The sequence below is a fragment of the Micrasema longulum genome, unplaced genomic scaffold, assembly GCF_059751315.1.
Source record: "Micrasema longulum isolate JH-2025_06_02 unplaced genomic scaffold, ASM5975131v1 h1tg000132l, whole genome shotgun sequence".
NCBI classification, from domain to species: domain Eukaryota; kingdom Metazoa; phylum Arthropoda; class Insecta; order Trichoptera; family Brachycentridae; genus Micrasema; species Micrasema longulum.
Window position 1 is genome coordinate 171,971 of NW_028277338.1, and position 24,714 is coordinate 196,684.

The window sequence follows — 24,714 nt, forward strand, 5'->3', positions numbered from 1 at the left end:
GATTTAGGATAGAGGATACGTGGCTGTTCTGCTCCCACATAGGAACATAATATGATAATCCTGGACAGATTAATTATTTATTTTCTCTGCATGAGTGCGTGCCAGTTCATTGTTTGACAGGATAAGTAGTCCTAAGATGGCTGCTTTTAAATTTGAATAAAGGATTAAGAGATCAAGATACACTTCATTTATTCGCAAACAGTTTTATACATCCAAACAAAGCATTATAACATTAATTCCCGGATTATATACTCATAAAAGAATTAGAACTAGACGAACATACTAAAACAAAATATTTGTTTTGTGTAATAGCTGTTTAAAATCCATTAACTTCAACAAATTAAGACAAAAAAAATAATATTTATTTCTTCTTAAATTATTATTCGGTTACTGAAATGCGTGATTTGGATGTGATCTGAAATTGTTACATAAATGATATTTGCTTTAGGTCTCTGAAGATGCTTGGGATAATTTTGCGTATCACCAAGGACTTGAAAATGTAAACACATGTAAAAAAATAATTTCAGAAAAAGTTTTCGAGGTATGTTTATTTTAAATTAAGAATGTCGAGTCGGTCACTTAGTTTGAACAAATCATTTCTGCTTTTTTAAACTAAGTGACTAAAGAATAATTCATGATCTGTTCATTTTATTCAAAATTATCCATGCAAAATTGGACAGTCTTGAACTGTTGTTACTTATTAATTTTAAGGTACCGATGAGAGTGACTATATATACGTACGTATATATACTCGTATATTAAATAAACACAATCGAAAGTTTGATATCAATAATTATTGTATTTAGTTAAAATTATGTATTTACTATTATTTTTGTGTTTCGGATTATATGAATTGTGAGGATATTCGGTGACAGGGAATTTCAATAAATATGTTTTCCTGACACTGCCTTGAAAATGCTATGCGAAAAAGACAACCGCATTTCTATCCTTTTATGATTAACTAAAATAGACAAAATCGGCGTGTTGTCTCATTTCAAAACTTTACCGATTTTGTTATTTTTTTAAAACATAGGATCAAAATGAAATTTTATGTATCAGGACGTTTTGTTTTTTTCTATGTGAGTATTTACAGATAAAACTAGACGTTTTATGGGTTTTTGGATAGTTATAATAAACTATTCATCAATAAAGCAAAACTATTAAAACACCGATGGTAAATATTTATAGTGCCATAATCCAGGGTGAAAATACGAGAATACGTTTGTATTAAGAAAAATCAGACCGCGTTTCCTCTCAAGATAAAACATTATTAAGTATACTTACAAAGTTTGCTTCATAATGCTTTTACGTTACCAAAGAAACAGGTTCAGTTTTGTTAAATAAAACCATTGAACTATTAGTACACCTAGGCGCACCCTGAGCCCTCTTAAATTATAACACTTAATTTATGCGCAAACGCTCAGTCATGGCCAACGCGTATTTAGTAGTTTTTTAACCGCCAGACGGTTTTGACGTGAGCTTAATATTTAATTTGAAACCCAAATACGTGATTGTGCGTGAGAACGTGTAAAAACTGTTTATATAAAAGAACACTAGACGAGTGTTTTTGACTCGATGACTTCTCTCTGAATAACGAAATCGAGTTGAGAAAAGTCCGCCTTGTTGCGTAGTGGTTGACGGGTCCACCCGCCATTCTTGAGGTTCTGGATTCAATTCCTGGGAGAATGGGCGTAAAATATTGTTTTTTTAATGGAATATTTCATTGATCTTAGACTGGCACCTGCAAGACTGATTACCTAAACAGATGACCAAACTACACTGCATTTGGTTGGCCAATGCAGTGCCCTATGTACCACTAGGCGTTTAAAGTGGGATGATGCTGTATGTAAAACGTAAACTTAATGAGGCAACAATTCAATTTTATATAAGGGATAAAAAAATGATATGGTAAAAAACAATTATGAAAAAAAACGAAATTCGAACCGAAGGTTAAGACAAATATCTATTATAATTTGTATAGAATTTAAAAATATATTATTCAAATACATTTTTATTACAAAACTTCATAAAATGGCGTATTTTACATCTATTTTTATTTTATATATTCAAACAAAACATAATTTCATACAATTGTTATTAATTTGTGCTTAAACTATTTAAATTTTAACTATTTTATTCCTATTAATTATAAAAAAAACCATGATTAACAACCCCTGCGTGCACTTGTATATAACATAGAAATTTGTTGAGTCTCGCCCCCGTCTGACGATGTCGGTAACGGAAAAACCCGGTCACCTGTAAAAATAAAAGATGAATAAAACTATCGTAGTATTTTAATTATTATAATTAAACATAGATGTATGTGTTAAATAACTAATGAATTAAATATATTAACAAAGTTTCTTATTAGATCACACATAAGAATATATTTACGTGTGCCCTACTTCAAGATTTAAAATAAACAAAAATATTTCAAAATAAATAAAAACCAAAAGTACCAACGTAACCATATTTATCGGTGAACGCATAAAAGTTTTCTCATTGAAAGTGATAATTAGGTTAAATATTTTCTCAATAACGATGTAAAGATGCGAAAACTTTTTAATCCGAGCTGGCCCGACGAAACACCGACCACTAACCTTTTCAATACATTATATTCCCCACGATATTTCATTGAACTCTTAAATTGAGTTTCGAACTTTTCATTTACTAATGTAAAAATTGTAATTAAAAATACTTTCCCCTTGTTCTTTTCTACAGTTTTATCTTCGAGCATTTCAGTAGCTCAAAAATTAGTATTTTTAAGAGCATTTTTTGCACCCCCTTTTACGATAGGGTTTTATTAAATTTGATATCACTCGTAAAAGTTTTGATGTTTAAGTACCAAGTGTTCCTCTCGTTTTAAAATTTATAGATAAAAATGATGTTTTGTTATTGAATTTATCAATTTTTCACTTGACTATTTTCTGAAATTCTAATATGAAGATTTTGTCAGTAAATTAAAATGGACAATAAAAAATACTTTCGTAAGAAAGTATTTATTATTATTAGTTTAGACTGGTTTTAATCTGATTTATAACTTATGTATATGGCTGTTGATAATATTATAGGATGGTTGCGCATGAGTTGATTTGAGGTTAAATGAGAAAGATGGATTTCAATTGAAGTTATTTATTAAGTAGTTACACACGAGTTACATCATATTATTTTGTACAATGAAAGCATCCACCCCTTTCCCGAAACTGTTCATAAAGACTTAAGTCTTTCTTCAGTTTCGCATATATATATAATTTTTTTTTAAAAACTAATAAAGCGAAAATTTAATATTTCTTTACAATCAAACCAAGAAAATAACAAAACAAATAAACTTTAAAAACTTTCATTGTACCCCTCACTGCAGTATTGTCAGCTTGTGATCAATCAAATACACATGGTCAGCACAATCACCTTTTTCTAATTTCCCAGTATGACAGTGGAGGAATACAGTGTTAGTTCCAAATTGAGACCGCGGCCGCACGCTCCAGATCCCGCATCGGAAAGGAAGAAGAACGTAGTAATACAAACAAATCAATCAAACGACACGAAACCCAAATACATATAGGAAACATTGGAATAATATGCCCTATACAACATGCACTCAATCAACAGAAGAAAAACAATACTTATCTATAACAAATCACAGAGGAACATCAAATTATCAAGACACTATATAGTACTGAGTCATAGTACTGAATTCCTTGCAAAAACTATTTTTCTAATACCAACAGTAGAAACAATCCTATGCAAAGACCTTAATTGTCCTAACAATCTCACAGACCTTAAAGCAGACGAAACGGGTCCTAGAGCATGGTCAGCGCGTGGTTCTCTTGAGTTAGTCTACTATTTAAATTTGTATTTTACCATTTCCCTTCTATGGGACAAGAACAACACAGACGGACAAAAGTTCAGTTCAGACAACCAATGCTATTGCCCAATTATGCATCCTTTCATCCTAAACTAATTTAGTACTCATGGTAGGCCTTTATTATTTTGTACAGAAATAATTTACACTGGCGGAAGTAAGGAAGGCGGTGTAAGAAAAAATATAAAAACTTGAAATTTTGAAAGTGTAAAAATGTATAGTAATGTAAAAAAAAATATAAAAAAACAAAAATAAATACTAGTATTTTTTAAATTAATAACTTATATGGAAATAAATACGTTTAATAAAGATATTCAAAACGGATGTGGTAAATATTTTAGAGAATGACATGCGGAAATCTAAGCATTTACAGGGCATAAACCTGTCCTTGGCAGGTTAAAGTGGCCACATTGTGTAACATTTTCTATTCTAGCTTTGTTTGAACATCTATGTTTTTTCAATTCTTACATCTGTCGATTTTTATTAACTATGTAAATATTTATGCTCTTTTAAATTTAAAAAAAATAAAATTGGATGATAAAAAAATGGGACGTAAGGCGTTCAGAGACTGGGGTAGGTAAAGCTTAAATAATAATTTATTGATTGCATGTTCTTACTGCTTTACATTTTTGTCACAACTTATCACTTGTCGAAAAAACACAAAAAACATTAAAATATCGTGACTGACAGAGTCCTCCCGGACTCTAAAGCAGCTATGGTTAGAGATGAGTTTTTGTGAAGTTGAAGAGCTGAACCTTTTATAATGCTGGGAAGATTCATCTGACTCAACAAAATATCGACTGATAATTTGTTAAATCATAAATGTGTTTTTTCCATTTTTTTCCCACTCTTGAACGAAATTTCTGCCAACGACATGCTGAATCATGAATGTCTTTTACTTTTGTAAAGCGAGTACAGCATCAATGAAATAAATTATGTGCTTTACAATTCAATAATGTTTTTTCATCTCATGGGATTCGAGAAATGTTTTTAAGGAGACGAATTTGATTTACATTTTATTTGTTTTTAAAAGATACATCATGTCAATTAAGCCGACATTTCATTTAGCATTTTGGCATTTTTAGAAATATTTTCAGGGGTTTGGGATTTTCTTGTCATACTTTCGACGAATGAAAAAAGTGATTTGTCAAAAGTGATTTTTTCTTTAGGATTCTCTTATATTTTAAGATTTCCCTAAATACTTTCCCAAAAGGTTTTTGATCTTATCATTAATATTAACCAGATATTTCATTGAAAGGCATTTCGTAAATTAATTTTTGACTAAATTTTGAGACAAAATGTTTACTTGTTTATTTATTTATATTTGCCTTTTTATTTTTAAACAATCACTAAAATAGACCACATCTTGTTTTGAGGTAGAAATTATAATTTTATTTGTGTCCTAGCTTTAATATTCTTTGGATGTATTTTATTTTAATTGTACCGGTATATAAAGAAATGAACTGACCATTGTTAAATGGACTTAATACGTCTGCAAATTAATAAGTAATAATGATATTATTTTTAAAATATCCAAATACATTTGCGTTCTTATGATTAACCCAAATATTTATTTTTAAGGGCCATTTTCAACGAGTTGTAAACAACTCACTATTAGAAAATGGGAATCAAGTTGGGATAGAGCGAGCCTCAAACCACGGACATTTGATCCGTGAGTTCGAGACACGAGCTACGTGACCACAACTCGATTCAAATTTAATTGATAAATTTAATGAAAACACTGGCATAATAATATTGAGTATTTTTAAATATTAATATATTGTTCTTCTTTTTAAATTTTTTCGTCATGGTAACGTTGAAAATGTTTGAAAATCCTTTTATCCTTAATAAAAAAAATAATCTTTTTAATGCCATCTTTCATGAATATTATCTTATAACACACAAAGTGTGTAAAATGGAACCTAAATTTCTAAATTTTCATAATCCTTTTTGGAAAAGATTCTCCATTTCTGCTGAAATATCTGTAGATTTCATCACTGTCCGCTTATTTGATTTTGATTTTGACGCTTTAGGAGCCTGTCTAGGGACAATGAAATATTGCAGAATACGAGTATAGCCATCTTTTAAACAAATATTTCACTTTGATACTGCTGGGAATCGAACACGGTTCCCAGGCACGGTAGGCAAACGTACTTACCAGTAAGTACAGCACTTAAAAGACTATTATACGAGTATATATTTTATTTCCTTTTACATGGTAAAGTTTTGTAATTTTAAAGAGTCACAATTTTCCCGAAAGTGTAAATTATATAACTATTGATAAAACGTAACATTTTCTTTTAACAAGTCACCGGAAAGAAGTTTTCTAATAATTTTTGTCCAAATTTGCATCCTCATTATTTGAAATAAAACTTTTAATATTAACTTCAATCTTTGAGTTTAAAACTTTGGTTTTTAAAAATAATATTTCATTGGGTTAATTAGAGGGTTTAATGATGATGAATAAGGTAAGGTTGCTATTTATTTGTCTATTAAAAACGTTTTTATCTTAACCCTTTAAATACTGTGCTGAAAAATCTGTAACGTCGTGTTTGTTACATTAAGCAAAATAAGTCATATTTTGAAAAACTAGCTTTAAATAACAAATATTTCACACATTCCTATATATATTGTTGACTCATATTTTTTCCATAATTGTCATATATAACCAAACAATTTTAAATATGTACGAGTAACAAGGGCAAGAAATAATATCATTGTCAATATTCCTTCCTTTAACACAACATTTAGACAAGGGTCCAAGGATTATTCTTCTGCTAAATTATGTAATATGCTTCCACATAAAACTAAGTTAACTGATAAAAAAACAATATTTCGAAAGAGAAATTTAAATCTGGCAAAAGAAAATAAGGATAGAAGAAATAAAAAATATTTGAATACATGTATTGAAAAAACATATAATTATTTAACACTTTACAGTCCTCCTTAGAACAAGTTTCCCTAGTGAGCAGGAAACTAAAACTAATTTCGTACATTTTTTTAAATACGGTATCTTTATATATATATATAATTCCTCTATACGTGTGATGTAACCGGCTAACCTCCTAAACAGCTTAACCGATTTACGTGCGGTTTTCAGATAAATATAGATTTTTGCGATGTGCGTGTTCAAAAATATTCAAATCTTCAATCAAATATGTAAAAAAGAAATAAGGAGCATAAATATTTTATTCATCGATCGACCAGGGTTGTATTCGTGGAGAAAGCATTTGCAAAAAAATGGAAAGATATTTTTTTTTGTGTTTAAAAAAAGTTTGGTTTTAAATGTTTACAAACAGCATTTGTTTTTTGTGGATCTCAATCAGATTCTTTCCTTAAATTCCTTATAATTTCTAACCATTTTTTTTGTGGATTTTTCGTAATACTAAAATAATTTTTAATTCATTACATTTTTAAAAATCGTATTTTTACATAAGTACACCCCTTTGTTGGTGAGACGACCGAAGATTGACGTTTGCAAAAAGTATGCCATATTTGTAAAATATGTATTTTTTGTTTTGGAATTCAACCATAAACAAGTACCTACTTAAATTCAATATGTTTTGAATATTGACAATTTTCAGTTTTGGAATGTAATCATTAACAAGTACCTAGGTATCTACATATCTATGAAAAGTCTTTTCCCATGCTAATAGCAGGCAAGCCAACGTTCGGGCAGGACAACGTCTGTCGGGTCCGCTAGCATTAATATATATACCTATTATAGCAAAACGTGTCAGTGTTATTTGAAAAAATAAAAGAGATATATTAAACTTTTAATTCTGTGTAGATTCACGTGACATCATAGAATCACAAGAGTGAAGACATAATTTATAAGAACGGCAATTATTTGGCAAAATCTTTGGAGTTCCTATATCGTATTAAATGCAACAGTTTGAAAAATCTAACAGGTGGCCATAGAAACTCTAATCCAAAAGCTTAATAGAATTAAAAGACTTAGTAAAAAGCTTGTAGGATTTTTGTTTGTTGATGCATACAGCTTTTGCACCAGTCAGAGATGACAGAAGAAATCGTTGATGCATATTACATATAAGATGTTGAATAATATAATATGGAATCGGAAATGAAACTATCCGAACTGATGATTTTGAACAATTTAACATTCTGACCATATTTGAACATTCAACAATTGTAAATGTCACACATTGTGTAAAAATGCCAATCAAACCAGCCAACGATATATCATAAGCCCTGTAAATACCTAAACTTAGATATTTCCTCCTCTAAAATGTTGTCCACCACTGCTGTAATATGTTAATCCATGTCTACAAAAATCGGACAAACTCAAAATATTTCTGATTTTGAGATTATTTGCTGTAGTTGTATTCTATCCTTATTTGTAGTAATATAATTACGTACATTTCTAACTATTTTTTATAAAAGGTGGAATAAATAAAAATAGAATAAGGTGCAAAAATGGAAAAAGATAAAAAAGGTAGAAAAAAAGGAACCTGTATAAAATACAATCTCATTAGAATATGATATCTCTCTCTATCAACGTTACAATACGCACCTATTCAATTTGCGCCACGCACGTGCGGTCCACTTAAATCTTTAGTAAACCTAGTCCTATGTGTGTGTAACTAGACCTTTTAAAAAAAATATATTCTGGTATGCCTACTAACACAAATAAAATTAGCATGTTTACATGCTTCATCGACAGGTACTAACACATTATCATTGACTCACTTATTAAACATTCGAATGCACCGTATGTAAAAACGCGGGTGTTTATTGAAAAACGATTTAAAATTTGTACGTTAACTTTTTTAAATCGTGTATATAACTGGTCTATTGTTGGTTCAAGGAAACTACTTCATTTTAAAAATACTGTTTTTATATCGTAAAGCGAACGAAGCATGTGATTGAACCGAGTTGACACTACGCCAACAACATAATTTATTATGTTTATTTTTTGCATCAAGCACATATAATATAAACACCTTGTATCTATAACGGAGAAAATTTTGTTAATAAAAAAGCGGCCTGGTGGTGTAATGGTCAGCGCATTTGCCTACCATGCAAGAGGTCTCGGGTTCGATTCCCGACATGGTTAATATAAAATATTTGTTTTAAAGGTTTTTTTCACACTATAATATTTTATATTCCCTAGACTGGTATCTGAAGCCTAAGACTGATCATCTTACGTTCATGCAACAAAAATGATCAAGATTTGCTGCAATATAAAAAATCAAAAAAGATTGTAAGAAATTTGCATGTTCATTTTTTATTATTTTAATAGTTTCACGGACAAAAGCAATTAAAAATATAAATTATAACGAAAATAACATGTACAGTAACATAAAACTAGAAACGCAAAAAGAAAAAGAAAAAGAAAAAAAACAAACACAAATAAGTATATTGGGCAAACATTATGAGATCCAGGTTAATTAAAGATATAAGATAAGTGTAGAAGAACATTTTTTTTACCAACCCCCGTATTCCTCTGACTTGGCGCCTTCAGATTATTTTTTTTTTACCTCCTTGAAGATACACGAGAGTGGAATTAAATTTTTAACCGACGAGCAGGTGCAAAAAGAGATTCTGAAGTAAAGGAAGGAGCTGGCGGGAGAGTTCTTCGAGGAGGGCACAAGGAAGTTTGTGCCGCAACTCACTACATACATTGATCGGGATGGCAATTATGCCGATGACTCTTCTTAAAAAAATAGGCTTATGTCCAGTTCCTATATAAATTGATAAAAAGTCTCAGATGAGAATGTTAGGGAACTTTGAAGCATCAATCTAAGAATTATTTTCTGTACATTTACTAGGGGGTTCATGATAGACGCCGTGCCACCTTCCCCCACTATACCATAAGTAGCTACTGACCGGAAAAGAGCAAAATAAAATCAATAAAAGAATTGATTAATTCACTTCTTAGGATGTACAATTAAGCACTATGAAAATTTGGATAATTGTGTGCACTGGTGTGATAATGAATTTTCATTTTAATACACTTACGTACTTAAAACGTACTAACGTACGAAAAACAAGAATTATTCATAGTTTAAAAAATGCTTTCTTTAATGAGGCTATTGACTTCACCTTAAAATAGATAGGAAAACGAATAGCTTCTTTATGCTGGGGAAGAAAAGAGAGAATAAGGGTGCATAATCATTTATAAAAATGATAATTTGAAGGGGCCGATGACGCGCAGAATATTCAAAAGGGTCTCATTATATCAAAAAACTTTGTGGACACAACTTGTAAAGTTTTGAAGTGCTGTTCTAAGCATGCAAAATGGTTGAAGTGACAAATGAGAAAACTGCGAATTTCAGATCAAAGACTTTGCCTGTTTTTTTGTGTACTGAAAGGTTTTACACGGCTCTTAAAGTGCGTATTGAAATTTTTTGGTCTACTCTAAAGATGGACGTTGAAATGAAATCGGAAACGTCGGCAAAGTGTGCAAACAGCACACGGGACAGTAACCGAGAAAAATCGAGTTTCCTACTGAATGGGCATTAAAATACAGGCCTCTCAAAAGTTTTAATAATGGTATGCTTTAATTTTTTTCAACAAAGAAGCAGATTTATTTTAAGAAAGATAAAATAAAAACCTGGACAGTATTTTGACCTGACGTTGACTGTTTTAAGTGGACAATTTATTACATGTTTTTTCTTTTTAATTTTATGAGGTTAAATTGAAATAACATTTTACATTTATTTTTATTTTTAATTTATTTTATTTATTTATTAATTTACATACATACATTTATTGTACATTATTTGAGACAACTCCATGGGACTAAAAGTCTTGTGTTGAGATGGGACGAGCAAATATATGACGCAGAGCCATGAGTATATCACGACAAATATAGGATAAGAAACATAAAAAATAATTATAAAAAATATTTAAAAAATCATTTATATATTTTTTTAAATTCTAACGAATTACATTCAGTACATTTGCCAACATATCGAAGCTGTTAAGCAAAAAGTTACTAAGCGGCGAAGCTAATTAAAAAATCTCATGCATACATACGTATTCTTTTAGCGTGATTCCTGGATAATTTAAATAAAAAATTAAATACGACATTCTTCATTAATGAAAAAAAAAATGATAAGCTCTTCTGTAAAGTTGGTTTTAATACTTGTAAGATTAAAAATATCAATTTTCAATTATGGAAAAACTTTGCGAACAGAATAAAAAGAATCTGGGTTTATAAGGGCTTATAATTCGTCACTGGCTTTTTCTAGTTTATGTAATCATTTTGTACTTTATACACCTGTTACATTTTTTATTCTGGCAACCATATCCACACGGGTCTCAATGAAAACCCTCTAGGGTTATCCAGTTTTTTTAACAAAGATTAGAACTTTCCTCAAATATTATTGACGTATGAATGTTTTATTTTGTGTGTTTAAAGTACAATAGGTCATATTAACATAAAAATAAAATCATCCGTTCGTATCTACGGTTCACGAATAAGAAAACACTGGAATAATAATTTTAAGCCCGCACACGGGGATTTAGTAGGGTCCATAGAAAAGCCAAATGTTGGGGCTAATATTGCAAAGAAGTCAAAGGTGATCCGGTCAGGTAGCTAATGTAACTCTCGGGAGAGACTAAAAAACCGAAGTATTAGTTGTTGGTTAAACAGATATGTATATATTTAAATAAATAAAATATTTTTTATTGGTATAGAAGATAAAATACGTTTATTTTACAACATAGACTAAACATATTAGTATGTTGAGTTTTTCTACTGACATTTCTTGGTGGAACTGCATTTTAATTATGATAATAAAAATACGTAAATAGTTTTATTCCACTTTTATTTATAATTATTTTATAAATTTTTTACCAGCGACAGGGTTTCGTCGTGACCAACATCGTCAGACTGGTGGGAGACTAAACAAATTTCTATGTTATATACAAGTGCAAGCAGGGGTTGTAAATCATGATTTTATAAAATTATGTAAACAAAAGAATATAAATTAAAATCATTTAAGTATAGGGTAATAACAATTATGAGAATATAAGTTTTGTTTGAATGTATATAATAAAAACTGGAGTAAAATTTATAATTTTATAAAGTTTTATAATGAAAACGTATTTGAATTACATGTATTTAAATTTAATTAAAACTAAAACAGGGGCCGCTGGTTGGTAGTTCCACCGACAGCTATGTCTCCGGGCCCGGGGGGTAATTAAGTGATTCTCTGAAAGCAAAAATTCCCGGCAGTTAATTCTTATCGATTAGTTTCATTGTTTGTATTTTAATGGATACAATAATGGAGAAAATTTATAAAATAATAATTGATAAAAGTGGAATAAAACTATAATGTATTTTTATTTTTATAATTAAACATATTAAAATTTTTCATCGTACTTTAGAAATACACTTTAGGACGGATACGCGTGAGTGAATTTGAGATTAAATGAGAAAGATGGATCACAATTGAAGTTATTTATTAAGAAGTTACACACGCGTTACATCCAATTATCTTGTACAGAAGGAATTTACAATAGCTAGCACTGGCGGGAAGCTGTGGGCAGGCGACACGAAATGCCAAGATGAAATGTAGTGAGTTCTCCGATGCACGGCGTTTAATATCTCGTCCGGGCTGATGTTGCAGCAGACGACGCGTTAAGGGCCAAAGCAGGGTTCGGACCTGCCAACTTCACGGCTGTTGGTGTTGCTCGCCACAAAACAGATACATTAATATAAATTCAGGAGCCATGACCGGTAATCAGTTTAAACGAAAACGGTGAACTAGCTAGGATAAAAAGCAACAAACGTGAGACAAGATCCTTAAGACCCTCACCAAAAAAGTCCAGATCCTGTCTCGAGTTTATAATATGACACAACCGGGACATTAGTGCATGTAAGTAATAGTTTGTGCTGTGTTAATCGAGGAACAGCGTTTGATTTTTATTAAGAGATTGTTAAGCATTTTAGACAAAGCACTATTTCCACCCACCCGAAACCGTTGTACCGAGGTATAATCCCGTTCAAAAAAATATTTTTCAAATTGTGGTATAATATACGTACGTACGTTGAATGCAGTATTGCTGTGTAAAACCGCTATTTAAATAAATACAATTTAATGTTGACCACGCTTAACCAAACGCGCCAACCACTTGGATCACGATCATCACTTGATTTCGAAACACTTGTCCAGGGGTTCTATTCTATGCAGGAATTGTGTGTTATTTTTATTATTTTTGATAAGAAAGAATTGTTTGGGCTTTTTCCGGGCACATGTAAGTAATATTGTATTGTTCCCATATAATATGGAATTCTTGCAGTTCGAAACATCTAGTTCTTTTTTATTAATGCTTTGTTAAATGCCATTTTTCATTGCAAAAATAATAAACCTATTGTAATTTATAATATAACCGTAGCATAGCTCACTTTCTTCAAAGATACAAATATCTTTTTATTTTCTTATCCAATTCAAAGTAGGAATATTGTCTACAAAGCTCAAGCTTCTTTTATTAAAATACGTGTTCATATTTTTAAAACTTTATATTAAGTTGTCCTTAGATTTAAACACGGACAAATACAACAAATCGCAGCCAATAAACAGTGCAAAATTTTGCCTAGTTCTTAAAAAAATTATATATTATTGAACATGCTTTATTTTTACACTAACCTAAAGCGATTGATATATTTTATAAAAAGAGTACCCAATTGAAATATTTTTTGTCTTTTAAACTAAGTCGTGTTTTATTTGATATGATGTATTATTAACTTTTTTCTGGATCCAAATTTAAAGTTATGTTCTACATCAATAAGTTGTATGGGCTTCAAGGATGCTAGGTCAAGCGAACATGATTTTGATTAATACAAGATGAAAAAAAAAAAAATTTTTTTTAAGACGAATATAAAAAAATGACGTCGGCAAAGTAGAGATAATGATGAAAAAGATGATGATGATAAAGTAGACAATGATGACCTAGAATATGAAGCAGATGAAAAAAAGATGAAATGGATTATGAAGATTCAGTGATATCGATTATTATGATGATTGATGGTGATGAAGCAAATGATAATGGGAAATAAAAAAATGTTATATGTACGTATGTAATAAAAGAGACAGGTTGTAGTCCCGTAGGTAATATAACCGACTGCGGATCAGAAGATCGGAGGTTCAAACCAAGTTATTTCGTAACTTTTTTCCCATTTTCTTAGATAGATATTTACAACTTAAAGAAAATGGCCCTAAATTAAAATATTTTTTGTAAATCATCATATGAGAAATATTTCTTTAAAAAAGATAAAAACGTAGTTAATGATGAAGACGTAGATAAAAATGGTAAATTATATTAACATGTAACAGAAATGAATAACATTTTATAGAAGGTAAAATTGAAGTCTAAGCATCCAAAGAGCCTATGACCTGTCATTGGCTGGTTTAAGTGGCCATTTTACACACTGTGTAACATTCACCATTCTGCCCATATTTGAACATCTATATTCATTAAAATATTGACTTTTCTCTGTTGTAATATATGAATATTAACAGCTTCCCAGGGAGTTGAATCCAGTCTTTGTCTACAAAATTTGGACAAACTCAAAATATTGTTGGTAAAATATATGATGCTGATAATTTAGATAACGAAAGTGACAAGTAAAATGAAAGTGCCCACTCTCTTCCCGAAACTTTTAATAAAAACTGATGACTTTCTTCAGTTTCGCATTTTCACAATTAATTTTTTAAAATAATCAAACAATAATAATTTTTTAAAGTAATCACAACAATACTTATAACAAAGTGTCACGCTTTGAAATCTTCTCCTACAATTAAATAAGTTTTTACCAGTTTAAAATCAAAATTTCACTCTAATTTTATAACAAACTAACAAATTACGCATTTTAGATTGACTTGTCTATTTTAGAATCGGTGTTTCGCTGTGTAAATCTTCTTAAATTATCAAAAATCAAACTCTTTTATTATTATTGTGCCTGTCATTAATACAAATAATGGCTTCAACAAAGTGCACCGTATGTCCCGAGCCGGTGAGTGTCAGTGACTCATTTACATGTTCGGAATGCAAAGGTGCATTCCATTACAACTGCGGCGGGTTGCCTGCAACGGCCTCTAAACGCCTTACTGCAGACAGGCGTAAAGTGCTGAAATGTACTGCCTGCCTACAAGCACCTGTAAACAGTACATCGCCGGCAGGGGTCTCCAACCAAGAGGACTCAAACTTGCTAGTCGCGCTTCTTAAAGAGGTAAAATTAATGAGAAATGAATTCAAAATTCTCAGCACAATAAAAGACGATATGAATGCGTTCCGCGAAGAACTGTGTAGTACCATTGCATCTTTATCTTACAATATGGAAGAAAACAATTCTCAAATTAAGAGGCACGAGACAGAAATCGCAGAACTTAAATTAAAATTAAATAACGTGCTTCGTTTTAATGAGGACCGCGAGCAACGGGCACGAGTTTCAAATATTGAGGTGGTTGGGGTTCCAGAAAAATCTGGAAAAAATACTGCGGAAATTATTATTTCCGTCGCAAAGAAGGCTGGAGTAAACATTGACCGGCAGGATATTGAGTTTTCCTCAAGAATAACTCCTAAAGTTGCTAATCAAAGCAGACCGAAAAACATAGTAGCCAAACTTAAATGTCGACAAACGAGGGACAACATCATCTCTGGCGCGCGTAAATGCAGAGGTATTAGCACACCTGATATTGGGATCCACGGACCGAGTCGATCAATTTACGTGAATGAACATCTGACTCCGTGTAATAAGACTCTGTTACAAAAAACTAAACTACTGGCTAAGGAAAAAGGACATAAATTTACATGGACAAAAAACTGCCGTATATACGTGCGCCGCAACGAAGAATCGCCACCCATACTAATCAGCGAGGAGAACGACTTAAAAAAAATAGTTTAATATTTGTTTACATACTATACTTCACACAAACACACGCATACTCATACACAATATGCTTAATCCTATTTTTGCAAAAATTTTATTTCGATTCTCTTACTTTTTCTTTTCCTAGTAGAACCACTTCAATACCTTTTCTTTTTTATACCTCTAATATTTACCAGTGGTCTACCATCCTATATTTTGCCTATGTTACTCTAATGCTTACACTTGGTATATTATTGATATACATGGAATGTTTAATGTGCGACACCTATATAATACTTGTAATTTCTCATTTTATATTTTATGCTGACTTCTGTTTATTTAAACTATTGAGTTACCCATCACCGGCGAGTTAAGCGTATACTATCAAAATGTGCGGGGTTTAAGAACAAAGCTACTGAAATTTTCACAAAGTGTACTTAATAACGACTTTGATATAATTGCTGTCACGGAGAGCTGGCTTACTGATGGTATAGCTGGCCCCGAAATAGTAGACGATCGATATGATCTGTTTCGATGTGACCGTGATATATCCAGTACCGGCCGATCTCGCGGAGGTGGTGTCTTTATTGCAGCACGACGTACACTACGCGCCCAGCACAATATCAACTGGCAGTGCGAGGCTGACTGCACTTGGGTCACCATTCCTTCAGGTAACTTTAACCATAACAATCAACTTCACGTAGCATGTGTATATATACCTGGTGGCCCCAATCACACCTCTCAGTTACAAAATTTCTGTGATTTAGTAGACCAGCTCTCCATCGACAATCCTGACGACCAATTCCTAATAATGGGAGATTTTAATTTACCACACATGACTTGGGAACGAGATCCTGTTTCGCTACCTCTTAAACCTCATATCATAGGTAGCACAGATTATATTTTGAGTGAGTGCATGTCATTTTCTGACTTGCACCAGTATAACGGTACAGTGAACTTAAATGGCAGGTTGCTTGATTTAATGCTTAGTAACGTAGAATTAAGGGTTCAACGTAGTGATATTACATTGGTAAAAGAGGATAGTCATCATCCAGCACTTCTTGTTGAATTGAATATTTTAAACGCCCGGACACTACCTGAAGTGGAGCGTGTTGCGTTTAATTTTAAGCGCGCGGAATTTGAATGTATTAATTCCTTTCTTTCGACTATTGATTGGGAAACAAAATTTTCTAATTGTGATTGTGTGAATTTTGCAACACGGAAATTTTATTTAGAGTTAAAAAATGTTCTCAGTGAGTTTGTACCTCTAAAAACACTGAAAAATAACTCATATCCTCGCTGGTACAGCTCATCTCTCATAAAAATTATTAAGGAGAAATCCAAATATCATAAAAAATGGAAGAAATACAATAATCCACGTGATTATGATACATTTGTTTTGCTCCGGGCCAGGCAAAAAAAATTACAAAAAGAATGTTTTAAAAAATTCATACTCGAAAGTGAGAAAGCTATTGTGAACGATCCTAAATATTTTTGGTCTTTTATTAAAAGTAAACGTAACTCTAACAACATTCCCTTGAATATGCAGTATAAAAACCAAGTGTCTAATAATGCCCAAGAAGTAGTCGACCACTTCTCTAATTATTTTAATTCGGTCTATACTCAAAGCAATTTGATCGATGAAGCCTGCATAACCTCCCCACTCCATCAAAGCACACGCAATGTTGCTACATCTTCAATTAACTTTTCTTACGACGATGTCCGTAAAATTCTTACTAAATTAGATTCTAGCAAAGGCGCGGGAAGCGATGACATTCCTCCATTATTCGCAATCAAATGTGCAAATCAACTTGCCAAACCTCTAACAATTATATTCAATCGCTCATTAAAAGATGGAGTCTTTCCGAATCACTGGAAAAGAGCACTTATCATTCCCATTCATAAAAGTGGCCTCAAAAATAAAGTTGAGAATTATCGACCGGTCTCAATCTTACCAGTGTTTGGCAAAATATTTGAAATGTTAGTTTATAATCACCTTTTATCTGAAGTTGCTTTACACATCCCAAATGAACAGCACGGTTTTATGCGGAAACGATCAGTAGTTTCTAATTTAATGCTCTTCACAACCGATATTGCTGAGTATATGGCCAAGGGATTACAATCTGATGTTATTTACACTGATTATTCAAAGGCGTTTGATCGTGTTGATCATTCAATCCTCTTAAAAAAGTTAATAGCAATCGGAATTAATAGAGATCTCTTATGTTGGCTTGGTTCTTACATCAGTAAAAGGAGTCAGGCAGTCGTCGTTGGCGGGCACTCTTCTGACTTTTCCTTGCTTCCATCTGGTGTCCCTCAAGGTAGCCATTTAGGACCCCTTTTATTCAATGTATATGTTCATGATATAGGCGATTGTTTTAATAACTCTAAATACATTATGTATGCAGACGACATGAAGGTATACTTAAATATTGAAAATACTAATGACTGTCATAAAATGCAGGAGGACCTCACTAGACTGTCGGTTTATTGTTTAAATAATAAACTGTCGCTTAACCCTGAAAAATGCCTAAAATAATAACAATAAAATAACATTCAAAAGAAAGACCCGTGCCATCGATTTTAATTACAAATTAAATAATACAAATATTAAATCTGTCGAAACAGTCCGTGATTTAGGTATCCTCTTAGATGAAAAATTAACTTTTAATCGTCACATCGATGGTATTACTGAAAAATCTTTTAGAACACTAGGATTTATACTACGCACAGGCAAACCGTTTCAAAATACCGATACTCTTAAAAAATTATATTTTTCTTATGTTCGTAGTTTACTAGAATTTTCTTCACCTGTCTGGTCTCCTTATTATAAAATTCATTCCTGCAAAATTGAAAGAATTCAAAAAATGTTTATAAAAAATTTAAATCGTAGATTACATCTCAATTTTCCAGATTATCGCCAAGCGTGCGTTTTTCATAATATCCAAACTCTCGCTGATAGACGAACCACAGCTGATATAGTGTTACTCACCAACATAATATCTGATAAAATAGATTCCCCCGAATTGGTTAACCGCATTCATCTTAAGGTACCACAGAGACAAACGCGTTATACACAACTTTTCCACATACCTAAATGCAGAACAAATTCGTCAAAAAACGCTACGATTAACCGTATTATGGATACGTATAACAGGAAATTTAACGAAATAGATATATTTACCAAAAATATTAAATTTATCAAAACTGCCATAGGTAATAAATTGTCTTTGTCCGCATCCTCCTCTCCGTTGCTCTCTATCCCTGAACATATATAAGTTTTATAGTGAGAAGATCTTTTAATATAATTATGTATCCCCGTACTGCGGGCCAACTGTTTGTGAAACCTGATTTTTATAATCCGAATCATTTCTATTAAACTTATATGTTATTCTTATTTATATATTATGTAGGTGCATATAATATGCATTTGTGTGTTCGTTTTGAATCAACGTTCGCGTATTGTCAATCCTTATTTTATTGTTGTCATTATTTCGTATTTACTGCATTTTGTGATTACCTACTGTATTGTATAGGACTCGTCCCACATTATTCATTCGATGTGTATCAGTTAAATTTAAAAAATAAAATGCTTTTTTTTTTCTTCAGAATACGGTTTTGAAATTTAACGTACTTAAAAAAAAAAAAAAAAACAATTTATATCATTTCGTCATTTGAATTTTAACAAAAAGGTTTCTAACTTTTTACTAAGCTCTTTATTGTACCATTTTTAATACAATACAAACGCACCCTCTCCCTCTTTCATTCCCACACGCACATGTATCCTCTCCCTCATTCATTCACGCATACACACATTCACATACACATGAATACAAACGTCACACAAATACAATTACTAAACTTCTTTTCTTATATATTATGTGTCATTATATTTACAGTGGATTTTTTTAATTGGCTTTAGTATTGTTAAGATTTTTCTAATTATTTTGTTTATGTAATAGCTGTAAAAATCCCAAATAAAATGAAAAAAAAAAAAAAAAAAAAAAAAAAAAAAAATTAACTTGTTGAAAGATTTATATTTCTTTGCACATGAACTGCGAAAATTACGAAACATTAAAACTTCAAAAACTTTTTTTGTGTTCCTCTGTAGTATTGTCAATATGTGATCAATTAAATACACCTGGTCAGTGCAATCAGTACATTAACCTTATTTTATTTTCCTTATTCCAGGAAGGAATTGAGTGATACTGATGTAGTTGGTTCTTAATAACCATGATGATGGCCATGATATTAAAGCATTCTTCTTCTTTTTTCAGGAGCTGTACTCGGAATCAATATCTGTGGCCACTTTGGTCGGGGTCACTGGCATCATAGCGGTAGTGCTGTGCGCGTCGCGCCTGCCCGCGTGGCTCGAGAGCGAGCTCGCCGCGCTGATCGCCGCGCTGCTGACCGCCGCCGCTCTGGGCGCGGCTGCGCTGCTGTTGGCGTCCAGCCACGCGCCTTTGCCGCTGTTTGCGCTCATCTTGGTAAAGAAATTCGCACGATATTTTTTTTATGCCGCTTACTCCCTTGGGCCACTAACACGGGATCGCAACCCGGTTGCATGCCTGACGCTTTACCCGTTCGGGATGTTTCGGAATGCACCCAAAGTGGCCTTGTAAATAGCAGACGTGTCGGATGGGAATGCCTAAAACACTATCCACCCCAGTAATTAACGAATTCAACCTATTTTTTAAAAAAATAAATGGCGTAGCCGAGATATTTATTACAATAAAAACGAGAACGATTATGTTGAGTGACGTTAGCAGGTACTCAAAGGCAATTTTGTCGCGTTACGAGATTTTATTTTATTTATTTGAGAAAAAAACAACGGTTTTTTTAAATATTTTATATATAAGATAAGGGTACATTGGAACTTAAATTGTAAAAACAGTCAATATTCATTTTCCTATTATTTGGCTATTTATGTTATTAATCAAGTGTACACATTGAAAAAACCCAGTAAGAGAAGAAAATTATTTGAAATGTTAAGAAATGTTAGTGATTCAGAAACTGCAAATAAAATATGTAAATAGTAATAAAAAAGTTTGAAAAAAATAAAATAATAATAAAAATAAAAATAAAGTGTACGTATAATAAATAAGTACATTTATAAGTTTATTTTGTAGATTTAACAGTGCTATTTAATAACGAGTGCCCGTGTGATTTCTAAATATTCCGAATGGGAGACACATTTCCGAGTGATACTAAAGCATCCCGAATGGAAAATGCAGAGGGTATTTACGAATATGCATCGTGGATGATCATTTTTGACTGGATGGTTAAAAATACTAAAAATGTAAATCGAGTTAAGAGGAGTCCGCTTTGAAGTGCAGTGGTTAGAGCATTTGCCGATCATGCTTAAGTTTCTTGGTTCGATTCCCGGGTAGGGCAATATTAAATATTTGTTTATTAGGTGATTTTACAATGGATTTTTTTGTCCATCGACTGGCCCCTGAAACGTAAGACTGATATTTTTTTTTAAAAATAAAATAAATATTTGCGTTCTCATGATTTACCCAAATATTTAATTTTGAGGGCCATTTTCAACGAGTTGTAAATAACTTACTATTAGAAAATGGGCATCAAGTTGGGGAAGAGTGGGATTCGAACCACGAACCGTTGAGCCATGAGTCCGAGACACTATCCACGGGACCACAACCAGATTCTTATCCCCGTATTCAGAGACAATACTTAAGGTGAGGAAAGTACATTCTATTGTCTTCACCTTCGGGTTATTCTCTGCGTATGAGATTAGAATGTACTTTCCTAACCTTAAGTATTGTCTCTGAATACGGGTTTTAATCTTACTTTCTGTTACAAATTATTTAGATACATAAGAAATGCCGTTAAGTGGTTATATACTAAAGAAAATACATGTATTTCCAAAATGCTTCTACGTTTAGTTTGGGAAGTTAAACAGTTAAAGGAAGAAGATATAAAAGGAAGAAAATACCTTACGGCCTAGTTTGTAAAGGTGGGAGTTAACAGTATTCCGGAAGTGGTGTGGTTTTCGGAAGAATAATTAATTTCAAATAATATCACGTCTCGTGGAAACGTAATTTTGAATATGACTGTGTAGTATCAACATGCTAAAATAATTTAATTTCGACAAAATCTTTAATTAGATAACATTTGACCCGGTTCTTCGGTTTGACAAATGCTTGCAAGTAACTTAATCATTAGATAATCTCAAGCACTCTCAGAACTGTGTATTTCGCTCTTTTCCAGTCAGTAGTAACCTATGGTATAGTGGGCTGGGGAGGTTGCACTGCGTCTATCATGAACCCCCTAAAAAACGTACAAAAATTAATACCAAGAGTGATCCTGCGATGTCCCTCCACTTTCCCATCTGAGACATTGTTCCAATTCATTTCATTCAGAGTAGACTCTAGACAATTGAAAAAAAAAAGTCATGGACACATTTCTGGTCATGCGGCTACAAGAGTAGATCCCAGCAGAATGCTCGTACGAGGTTATTCTGTAATTTGAATTATTGAATTCCAAAAACACGTTTGATGTTTGCTCAGAAGAATTTCTTTTTTGTGGCCCCAAGAGTGCTCAATGTTCTGAATGAACATATTAAGTTCTTCGAAATAAAAGCCATTATCAGAAAGAGTGTACAAGTCTGGATTTTGTCTAAGGGAATAGACAATTGCAGGAGACTGCTGCGAGATATTGCATAGATTTATATACCACTAGCGCACTCGACAGACGTTGTCCTGCCCAAACGTTGGCTTGCCTGCTATTACACTGGAAAAGGAGTTTTTATTAATAAGCACATGGATACTTGTTTGTGATTGAATTCCAAAACTAAAAATTATTAATTTTCAAATAAAATATTATTTCTGCAAATGTCAGACTCGGCTTTTTTCACCAGCAAGGGAATTGAATGAATGCGATTTTCAAAAATGTATTTATTTCAAAAATAAATAAATGGGAAGAAGTTATAAGGAATGTAAGGAAGGAATCTGATTGAGATCCATAAAAAGCAAATGTTGTTTGTTAACATTAAAAAAAAAACTTTTTTAAACACAAAAAACAACATCCTTTGATTATTTTTTTGTACATGCATTCTTGTCGAATGCAACCCTGGTAGATCGATAAAAGAAAATTTATGCTTTTAACTTTTTTTTCACTGATTCGATTAAAATTTTTAATATTTACGAACATGCACAGCGCAAAGATCTACATTTCGCTGAAAACCGCACGTAAATCGGTTAAACCGTTTAGGAGAAGTTCAGTGACATCACACGTACAGAAAAATGATATATATAAAGATTAAGCTTGCTGTCCAGATGCCCATTAAAATACTCGTATATGTATGTTTTGTAATAATATTTCATTTTTATTTTTGCTATTATTTAAGTATGTATGTGCTACCACTTTCCATTATGTTGTATCCCAACTCAACACTAGGCCCTTGGCCTCATTGAGTTTGGGATACGTTATTATTATATTTTTTTGTAATATGTATGCAAAATAATCTTTTGACTGTTAACATATAATAAACATTATCCCTATTAAATAATATTTCAAAGATAGTCATAATTCTACTACTGAATTTCGTAATTTTAAGAAAACAGATTATATTTCATAAATGCATGGTTAGCCGTGAATAATAAATATAATAATTAAATCTCATGACTTAGTATAATATATGTTTGGATTAAACATTTGCGGCGAATATTTATTTTTGAAAATATGAGTTTATTTATAGAAATATGAAAACTGGGTTTGAAAAGAAAGAGAGTCATCCATCCATTGAAAGCTCTTTAACTCCTAGCCCGAAGTTTAATGGATTGGAAACTGTACACGTAATGGCTACAGATCTATTTAAGTCTTCAGCTAAAGAGAAAACTTCAATTTATGATTTGACGGAACTAACATTAATTTGCTTTATAGCTTATAAATGACGTAAAAATGCTAATATATATAAATTTATAGCGGGATGTTCGCTCGCGGGAATTTATAATAGTTTAAAAAATACATTTGTAAAATATCTATGAAATATGATAAATATTTTTTTAAAAAGCAGGTTACGTATTTTTTTAATAAAAAAACACTGTCATAATTTTTTATTTATTTAACTTTTTGTACATGTTATTTGTACATTGGCGGGCCTATTACTTATTACATAATGGTGCATAGAAAACTATATTATCTAGGGGATTTGTCCTAGGAAAGTATAATGATCAGATTTGAATCGTCACCATCTCCTTATTTGAATCTGAGTTATAAAATGCATGACGCAGTTTCCCCGTAGGGGTAGGCAGAGAGGATAAAACGCTACATCACTCGCTTCCTCTACATTCATGTACGCATGCCTTTTATTCCGACTTTTGACATGACCGTTTTCAAGAATTTGTTGAATTTGGTCGTGCCATGTCTTCCTCGTTTTTTGCATCTATCAACATTCGAATCTTATATCTTTTTAGCCGATTTTTCGCTGTCCATTTGCTCTAATGTCCAAACCAACGCAGCACTGCTTTCTGATTTTGTCGATAATGATAGTCTCAGCCTTACATAATGTACAGATCTCTACATTTGATCACCTATTATACACCGTTTTACCACACATTTGCCCGAGAGATCGCAATTAATTTCATAATTCCTTTTTTAAATCCAAACTTCGCTCTTTTACATAAGGCTCGGCACCAGAATGCCATTGCTAACTGCTAGTTTTGCCTACTGCAGCAAACATTTGTTTGCCAAAATAGATTTAAGTGCACCATTCACTCTGTTCCCGGCACTCACCCTCCTTTCAATATCTTTCTCAGTTTTTCCATCTCAAGTAAACATACTTCCCTGATTTACAGAGTCTTCTACCTGATTTGGTTTATCTCCGTTTACACTGATCTCGCATTTAGTTGTATTTTCATCCCTTTTAAAACCTAATATTCGATTTATCAACATTTATGAGCAAACCGTTTTTTTGCATACATCAAAGACTTTTGTTACCAACAATTGCTGGTCTTCTTTGATTCTAGCAAAAAGCATTGCTTGTGCT

At 32.0% G+C, this 24,714-nt stretch overlaps 1 protein-coding gene across 1 annotated transcript in view; it reads left to right on the forward strand.

The window, feature by feature from the left end:
- LOC148284319 (adenylate cyclase type 2-like) overlaps positions 1-24,714 on the forward strand; it is a gene marked incomplete at its 3' end in the record, with an annotated part of 131,141 nt that overhangs the window by 98,766 nt on the left and 7,661 nt on the right. Inside the window, exon 3 of the mRNA XM_088241727.1 lies at positions 19,982-20,191. Within this exon, the coding sequence (XP_088097853.1) occupies positions 19,982-20,191 (210 nt within the window). The remainder of the gene's footprint in view (positions 1-19,981; positions 20,192-24,714) is intronic.